Source organism: Asparagus officinalis, chromosome 5, assembly GCF_001876935.1.
Source record: "Asparagus officinalis chromosome 5, Aspof.V1, whole genome shotgun sequence".
In the NCBI taxonomy this organism is placed as follows: domain Eukaryota; kingdom Viridiplantae; phylum Streptophyta; class Magnoliopsida; order Asparagales; family Asparagaceae; genus Asparagus; species Asparagus officinalis.
The window spans coordinates 8,507,446-8,516,776 of NC_033798.1; the positions used below are offsets into that span (position 1 = coordinate 8,507,446).

Below are 9,331 nucleotides of genomic sequence, written 5' to 3' on the forward strand. Positions count from 1 at the left end.
AAGGGCTTATTTGCAAAATTTGATCAAAATTATAGGGTACCGGGATGTTCGATGATCAAGTATGATGACCATAACCCGAGTCATACGTGTCCTTGACCTGAATTTGGCCTTGAGCACGAGGGGTATTTTGGGTATTTCACCAAAATTTTCCGCGAAATGACGATTATCGTTTCGCGTGCACGAAATTCGTAGGCTTAATTAGACTTTAACTACAAAATCCTATTTGTTATTAGGATTTCGAGTCCAAGTGCTTAATTTCCCTTCTTCCGATATTTCGTGTATATATATCGTACCTGATGTACTGCTCTTCATTGCAGATTCACGATGTCTCCCCGTCGGTCTCGTCTTTCCGGGAGTCACCCTTGCTCGCAGCATGGCGTGGAGGAGGCTCCTACGACATCATCTCCAGTGACCTCTTGCTTTGGGGGTAAGAATCTTATATATATTTTTTTCTTTTATCCCGGATTGACCTCTCGCGGGTCATGACGGAAGAACCGATACCCCTCCCGCGGGGGTTAAGGTTTCGGACTTGCTTTGCTTAGCCAATTCAAGTCCTCGGTTATATTGGGGCGATCTCGTGTTGCCTTACACCTTATAGGTCGGTATATGTTATCACGGTGTCTACGTGATGACGCATACCGTTCTCCCGGTGTAGGGCACTCGAAATCGAATAATCTCGTCTTGCGTTTATGACATGGATTTTCTGACTCCATCTTTGCTTTGTTGCAGTTGAGTTTCCCGGGGGTAGTCTCCCTCATCATGCCCCTACCGGTTGTAGTAGGGAAGTGTTTTCTTCGGCTTCTGCCAGGCAGATCATCGATCCCCTTCCGCAGTTCGACAGAGATCGCTCAGACGAGTTCTGTCGCTTGATAAAGGATGGAGGGCGTCACTGTTTACGCCAACTTATCACCGATGCTCCTCTCACCGCAGACGCCACTTCTACTGAAGCTTTAAAGAAGCCGGGTTTTCTATTCGGGGATCGCACCGAAGATCCTGCCGCGCTGACTCTTGCTGAGGAGCACTGGCTTACCCTTGACGAGGGAGCTCTTTTATATATCCCCTCTATTCCTCGCCAGTGCTCTTTTACTGACTTGGAGAAACAGGCTGTGGGGCGACAGATGTCCTGGCCTCTTACCAATGCTGTTACACACGTTCAGTGCGGATACATTTCTCATCACAAGAGTCCCGGTTCTCTGGGGTATCAATCCATTTGTGGCCTTCGACCCGGGATCATGGGTCTTGACACTGCACCTCCAGGCGAGGTATCGGCGGCCGCTCTCACCGTGAGGAATCGTTTAGCTCATCTGGGAAGACAATTACCTCGACTGGATTACCGATGTTATGGTTGGGCTTCCTCACTGGCTAAGGGATGGTGGACCCGTTTGACCAGTTATGTTCTGGGACGCTGGGAGAGAGACTTGAAGGGTAGTGGATTATATACGCCCATACGGGCTACTATGTATGGACTTCCCGTTAGCTGCCGTCACTTCTTGGCATTGCTCGAGACATATATGCCTGATAGTAATACCTTCTTGACCAGTGGCGGAGAGCTAGGGTTGGCTCTTCATGAGATGCACCAGGTTTCCGGGCTTTCGATGGGAGATTGCCCGTATCAGGAATACTTCCCTTCTAACCAACAGTTGGAGTGTTTGAAGAAGGATACTCCCGATGTGTATGACACTCTCTGGGACCTCACCTGTCATTATCACACCTGTTTGCTCCAGAGTTCTCCTCCAGCGAAGACGAAGAGGAAGATCAGCTTGAAGCAGTTTGCTGTTTACCTGTTTCCTAACTTGGAGGATGATTCCGAGGAGTCCATACATGAGTTAGGCGTTTTGACCCCTGCCGCTATTAATGAGCTGATGGAGAAGAATGAAACTCATTCTTATACCATTGCTAGTGCCGAGGGGGCTTTTCCGGCCGGGACTAAGTTTCGATCGTTCCTCTATCATGCCCAGAAGTCTATCGATCCTCGGTCTCTGTTAGCTGGCTACCTTGCTCTTTGGCTGAAGAAGTGTGTTGTTCCATATCAGTCTTCAGACGCTCTACCCCTCGAGGTGCTCTTCCCTGCGGTCCAGCTAGCTTATGGGAGGGAGCTTTCTCTGCTTCCAGCGATGGTTGCCAGCATCCATTGCGGGCTTAGGGGTGTAGTTCGTGTTCTTACCCAAGTGGGTTCTAAACCCTCGACTGAGCTTACCTGCCCGAAGGTTGAGCTGCCCTACGCTTATTTGATGGCGTGGTTCGTTCTTCACCGTCCGGACTTGATGTCGGCGCCCAGCGCCGTTGATGTTCCCGTTCCTTTCCTACAGCTGTTGGAGGAGAGTAGATGGGTTGGGAAGAAATTTGAAGATGTACAAAAAGAACTTCGAGTTCGCAGGAACTGGGAGTTCTTCAAATGCTTCCCTCGCTTTTCGGGACGTTATGGCGAGGAGTTGACTGATATGGAGAAACCCCGAACTAACCGGACTGCTCTCGACGTCGGTTGTTTCCGCTGGTTGGTGAACATCCGAGTCGGGTATCTTGTTCTCCGGGTGAAGGACCGCTGCCACATAGAGCCTTACCTTCCCTGCCGTTTCGCACGTCAGTTTGGCTATGACCAACTATACGTTGGGAATCCGAGTCGTAGTTTGCGTGTTGAGGGAGGACTCGTTGACGGCGTACGGGCGTGGTTATGGACCATGGTTGGCTGCACCGGGGCTCAGTTTGCTCTTCCCTCCTATAAACGCAAGCCGATGATTACCTTCCTCAGCTGTAAATGGTTCCTCTCTGCCGATGAATCCATAAGTGTGAGGAGTCTTTCGGAACTAGAATCCGATCACTTGGTTCAATCTGCTATGATGGCTGCTCGCAGGGCTGAGCCTGCTCAGAGACAGAGGAAGAAGTCCACCGGAATTCCCGAAGGGGAGTATGCAGATATAGATACCGACCAAGCAGAACTTGATACAGGTTTGTCATGCTCTTTGATCCTCTTTCTCGACTTCAATTGGTATTGGCGAAAGATCTGGTTCATGAGATGATTCTTGTTGTTTCAGGTGGGGTAGCCGACGACCATGGGTCGCTCGCTTCCCGTCGTGCGAAATCCAAGTTTGGTGGCCAAACTTCGCATGACCGCCCCGTTGGTTCTATGAGGGGTGATCCTTCGAAAAGGAAAAAGATTGCCCATAAACCTCATGTTGATCAGCGCTCCCATGGGGTAGATTCAGGAGGCTTTGCCGACGGGGAGGAAGGTAACATTTTGTTGTACCCACTTTTATTGCTTTAAGATGATTTACCTTCCGGGATCCCTGATCCTGTTTCATAATTCAGGGTTCTTCGAGGAGGGCGAGCTTCCACCAGGTCCGGTATTCTCTGGGGCTGACAACATGGACTGCTTCATGCAGCAGGTGTGCGACGCCCTTCGTGATGGCTCCCTGGGCATTGATCTGAACATCGATCTTGGGCAGGCAGATGGTGTTGATCCCACCGGTTCATTTTCAGATATACCTACATCCGGTGCTGCAGGTGTTGCGACAGAAGGGCCAGACGGGGATGGGGCCTCCCCTATTGCAGATTTCGAAGAGCAGGGATATGTTCCTGCACCGGTCTTCCCGAGACCTGACTCTGGACTGTTAGCCGATATGTTAGCTGAACAAGCTCCCACCGGGACTGTGAGACCACTCTTTGAGAGTGATTCATCCACAGGTATATATCCAATTTCCTCTCTTCTTTGCTTGTCTCAGTCTCCATTTTGACTAATAAAGAAGTGCAACTATATGACCAGGCGCTGTACCTGATTCTGCTATAGCTTCGGGTGTTTTCCCGCCTTCGCCTAATACGACTGACTTGCCCACGAGGGTTGATATACCTTCCATGAGCATTCCTGTCGTTACTTCGGAGCCTGTCGAACCCCAACCCGAGGGGATTTCCGCCGGTATAGGTATACCTCGAATTTCCCTTAGGGTCTTTTCGATTGTATTTAATAGTTTCTTGACCTCCCATACTGCTGCTTGCAGGTTCTCGACCGTCTCTATATGAGCAGGTCCATGCTCTCTTGGCCGATACCAATCCAGATGGGGATGTCTTCCGCACTGACCTCGGCTTCTTTACTGCCTTTTATAACGGCGTGATTGATAAGCTTCTGCACAGAGGGTCTTCTTTTGATCAGTTCAGGCGTTCCTTCTCCCGTCACATGATGATGATGAGGGAAGAGGGATATCCGGATTTGGCCGATTCCTTTACAGCTGATTTCGCTGCCCTGGAGTCAGAGATTCGAGAGCTGAGGGAGTTGAAGGCTGGTGGAGCTCCCTCTTTTGCATCTTCTCAGGTGGAGGATAGGTTGACGCAGTGGCATGAACTGCGATCTTCCGTTGGCAGCGAGCTTCGATCACGTGAGCGCACTGTCGAGCAGCTGATGGCCTCTCTGGCGAGGAAAGACACCAGCAGAGCTGAGTTAGTGAGCTCCTTAGATTCCACTCGTGCAGAGATAGCTAGACTGAAGGAGGCCTTGGAACGCGCCGAAGAATCTGCCGCTACCATTTCTGAGGAACTGGTTGGGTTGGAGCGTTCTCGTGAATGGACACTCGACAGGCTGGGATCAGTGCAGGAGGGGTTGATGAAGCTACGACACGAAGCCGCAGAGGTTCTCAACAGTTCCGAAGATTCTGTCCGAGCTAGCCTGCAGGCGGAGTTCGAGCAGGACTATATGGACAGGCTCTCTGGTTTAGAGTCTCATATTCTTAGCCGTCGGTTGCCTTCGGACTAACGAGCTTTTGTTGTATGCTTTTGACTTGATTTATTAATAGAAAATCCGCATTTGCTTCTTTTGTGTTTTCTCTGTATCTCTTCCGAATGACAGATTTATGGGATTTTTGGCAAACCCCCAGCCATCAACGGGTTTGATGTGCCTTTACCGATTACCGTTTGAATCGGGCTAGCATGCGGATTGTCGAAATCCGTTCCGCATGTAACGTTGTGCTGAGAGAGTAAACTCTCTGAGGCTTTGTGCTATGATCTTGAATACATAGGCTTCGTCTTTCTCACGGGAATAGACTACCCGGCAACGCGTGTTAGGCGTTGACTTTGGGGTTTTTGGCAAACCCCCAGCCTTCAACGGGTTTGATATGCCTTTACCGATTACCGTTTGAATCGGGCTAGCATGCGGATTGTCGAAATCCGTTCCGCATGTAACGTTGTGCTAAAGGAATGAACTCCCTTAGACTTAATGCTACGACTTTGAATACGTAGACTTTGCCCTTGTTACGGGAATAGGCTACCCGGCAACACGTGTTAGGTGTTGACTTATCCCTACTTAGGATTCGGGATAAAATTCCCCATGCACCAAGTGCGCGGATTGGAAGTTGAAAGTTGTGTCAAAATAGGAGAGGAAGAATTTTATATTCTATCTCCCGGTGCTAAAGAGGAAGAATTTTATATTCTATCTTCAGCTGGAAAAGAAACTCGAGGTGGGATTCTCCACCCCCAGTATCTGGAAGGATGAACTGGGAATGGGATCTCCACTCCGAGCACCCGGAATGATGAACTGGGAGTGGGGTCGCCACTCCGAGCATCGGAAAGGTCCGAGGAGAGGAAGAATTTTATATTCTATCTCCCGGTGCTAAAGAGGAAGAATTTTATATTCTATCTTCAGCTGGAAAAGAAACTCGAGGTGGGATTCTCCACCCCCAGTATCTGGAAGGATGAACTGGGAGTGGGATCTCCACTCCGAGCATCGGAAAGGTCCGAGGAGAGGAAGAATTTTATATTCTATCTCCCGGTGCTAAAGAGGAAGAATTTTATATTCTATCTTCAGCTGGAAAAGAAACTCGAGGTGGGATTCTCCACCCCCAGTATCTGGAAGGATGAACTGGGAGTGGGATCTCCACTCCGAGCATCGGAAAGGTCCGAGGAGAGGAAGAATTTTATATTCTATCTCCCGGTGGAAAAGAAACGAGAGAGGAAGAATTTTATATTCTATCTCCCGTTGCCGAAGAGGAAGAATTTTATATTCTATCTTCAGGCGGAAAGGAAACTCGAGGTGGGATCTCCACCCCCAGAATCCTGCAGGATGAAACTAAGAGTGGGATCTCCACTCCGAGAATCGGAAAAGTTCGAACGACACTACCTTTTATAGGATTGGTCATTTGAACCCAAAGAACCCCTCATTCATTGAGGAGAAGACCCAATTTCAACCCTAACTTTTATAGGTTTGGTGGAAAAAGGGGACAAAGGTGGATTTTCGTTTATCGAAAAGGAGTGACTCGACTTTAGTCTTGACCATGTGTAGGCTTGACTAAGCGAGATCGGAAACAATCCTAACTTTTATAGGTTTGACTGTTTCAAGTGGACCTCTCGTTCATGGAAGGAATCGAGAGGGGATTTTGGCTTTGGTCCTAACTGTAGGAAGGTTTGACCAAACTGGAGTTTGAGATACGCCAATGACTGGCAGATGGAAATGTTGGTGGGTCCACTGTCGTTTGATTTGATCAGCGGATGGTTTGGTGAGGAAAGATTAACCTATCAGAGGATTAGATCTCATCTCACAAAAGGAACTCATAAGAGTTAGAGAATTTTGTCGAGAATAAGAAGAGACATTCTGACCTTCAGAGTTCGAATGTAGATTCCTTATTCGTCGATTCCACAAAGACCGGGTTATCCCTAAGAATACCCGTGTGGTATTCTTCCGGGAACTTCCCGATGCATTGGTTATCCAAAAAGATACTAAGGATAGTATCTTTTCAGGAATTTGCCGTTTATCGGCATCATGAGCCGGTCGCCATCTTTGGTGACTAGGCGATAGGCGCCACTCGAGTAGACTGTCTCTACCACGAATGGTCCCTCCCATTTGGGTTCGAATTTACCCTTCTTCTTGGAGTTTAGGATCATAGGCCGTTTCACAGCTAGAACCAAATCTCCTTCTTTGAAACTCCTTTGTCGAACCTTTTTGTCGAAGGCTCGAGAGATTCTAGCTTGGTAAAATTCAATGTGTTGTTGAGCTTCCAGGCGCTCTTCATCAAGCCTCTCGAGTTCTTCGAGGCGTTTCTGATGTTGTTCTTCGGTCGACATCTGGGTTGAAAGAGCGATCCGAAGAGATGGTATTTGGATCTCCAATGGAAGAACAGCTTCACATCCGTATACCAGTGAATACGGGGTCGCTCCCGTTGGTGTGCGCACCGTGGTCCGATAGGCCCATAGAGCTGCGCCAAGCTTGTCATTCCAGTCTCGTTTGTTAGTTTTCACGATCTTTGACAAGAGTTTGATGATAGTCTTGTTGAAGGCTTCAGCTAATCCATTCGCTGTAGGATTATAAGCCGTCGACGAGATGTCCTGAATTTTAAACTTTTCGCAGAACCTTATGAAGGCGTTGCTGACAAACTGAGGACCGTTGTCATGTATGATTCGTCTTGGAACACCATACCTATAGATGATGTGGTGCTTGATGAATCCAATGACGTTGCTCGTCTTAACTTCTCTGAGTGGAATTGCTTCGGCCCATTTGGAGAAGTAATCGGTAATTGCCAAGATGAACCGGTCGCCTTTGACTGACGGAGGATTTATAGGACCAACAATGTCCATTCCCCAAGTCTCGAACGGCCATGACGTAACCGACGGATGCAGGTGCTCCGGAGGTTGGTGTACATAATTCCCGTGTATTTGACATGCGTCACACTTTCGGGCATACGTAATTGCATCACTCATCATGGAAGGCCAAAAATACCCCATTCTTCTGATGCGATCGTAAAGCTTGGGACCAGGTTGGTGTGCGCCACACTCTCCTTCGTGCGCTTCCCTAAGGACCTCTTCAGCTTCTTTGGTTGATAGGCAACGCAATAGCAACCCATCGTACCCCCTGCGGTATAGCGTTCGATTCTCAGTATTGTAGTAGAATCTGGGTGCTCTTCGCCGGATTGACTCTCTTTCCTTTACATCTTCTGGCAAGATTCCATGCAAGACGTAGTCGATGATGGGGAAACGCCAATCTCGTGGTTCGAACTCGACTTGAGTAGCGTGTACCTCTTGAACTTCTTCTTCCTCGGCATCTTCACTGTAAAGCGGCACTAGGAGTTGGTGAGTTCTTACCGTAACAAACTGCTCTTGACACGGCCAATGCTGCCAACGCGTCTGCATAGGTATTCTGTAGCCGTGGAATATGTTCGATAAAGAATCCTTCAAATGATTCCGCTATCTCCACTGCCATCTTATGGTATGGAATGAGATCTTGGCTTCGAACTTCATATTCTCCCCTTGGACTTGCTTGACTATTAGTTGAGAATCGCCGAAGGCCTCGAGATACTCCACCCCCAGCTCCTTAGCGAAGTTGAGTCCTATGATCAGTGCGTTATACTCTGCTACATTATTCGAGCATGGCTCGGTTAGCGAGTAGGCGCGAGGCATCACATGTTTTCCTGGGGAAACTAAGACTACTCCAACTCCGGAGGAGATTTTAGAACTTCCAGGAGCACTTGCAACATTAGTTGCTCGCGAAGCGCCATCGAAGTATAAGCGCCATATTTGTTGGTGAGAAGTTGCGTTGACTTCGTGGGCCTCATCGGGTAGATCGTCATATACCTCGACGGTGTCCGTTGTTGGATTGTCTGCCAGGAGGTCACAGATGGCTTGCCCTTTTACTGACTTCTGTTGTTTAAAGTGTAAGTCGTATTGGGACAAGAGTAAGGCCCATTTCGCTAATCGCCAGCTCATGGAAGCGGGTTGAGTCATGAATACTCGAACCGGATTAACCTTAGAGATGACGTAAATGGTCTGCCCGACCAGATAATGTCGCATCTTCTGAATGGCGAACACCAAGGCGAGGCATTCTCTCTCAATCATAGGATATCGAGACTCGGCGCCCACCATGGTTCGGCTCAAGTAATACACTGCCTGCTCGTGACCGTTATCGTCATCTTGTGCAAGTAATGCACTTAATGAGTGGCTCGTCGCCTTGACATAAATCAAGAACGGTTTGCCCGATTTCGGTGCAACGAGTACAGGAGGTTTCGAGAGATATTCTTTAATATTCTCGAATGCCTTCTGACAAGCTTCATCCCATACAAATGATACGCCCTTCTTTGCGAGCTTGGAGAATGGTTGGCATTTTCCTGAGAGGTTCGAAATGAACCGACGGATGTAAGCCAATCGTCCTTGTAATCCTCTGAGCTCCCTGAGGTTCCTCGGAGGTTGTAATTCATTGATCGCCTTTACCTTATCAGGATCGATATGGATACCTTTGGTGGTGACGACGAATCCCAGGAACTTGCCACTCGACATTCCGAGGAAAGACTTGGTGGGATTCATCTTCAATTGATGAGCTCGCATCAAGTCGAACATGGTCTTCAAGTCTTTAATGTGATCCTTT

General features: G+C 48.5%; 1 protein-coding gene across 1 annotated transcript; it reads left to right on the plus strand.

Annotated features, from left to right (window-relative positions):
* On the plus strand, nt 325–4,805 carry LOC109841481. The gene is made up of 6 exons (XM_020410448.1): nt 325–427; nt 730–2,946; nt 3,033–3,227; nt 3,307–3,681; nt 3,761–3,916; nt 3,993–4,805. The coding sequence occupies exons 1-6, from the start codon at nt 325–327 to the stop codon at nt 4,739–4,741; spliced, it is 3,795 nt and encodes a 1,264-aa protein (XP_020266037.1). The 3' UTR covers nt 4,742–4,805.

Bases quoted from the DNA above. Each gene is read 5' to 3' on its own strand.
- LOC109841481 (XM_020410448.1), top strand. From the start codon at position 325: ATGTCTCCCCGTCGGTCTCGTCTTTCCGGGAGTCACCCTTGCTCGCAG. The intron at 428-729 runs GTAAGAATCTTA...GCTTTGTTGCAG, and splicing joins AGTGACCTCTTGCTTTGGGG to TTGAGTTTCCCGGGGGTAGT. The intron at 3,917-3,992 runs GTATACCTCGAA...TGCTGCTTGCAG, and splicing joins GGGGATTTCCGCCGGTATAG to GTTCTCGACCGTCTCTATAT.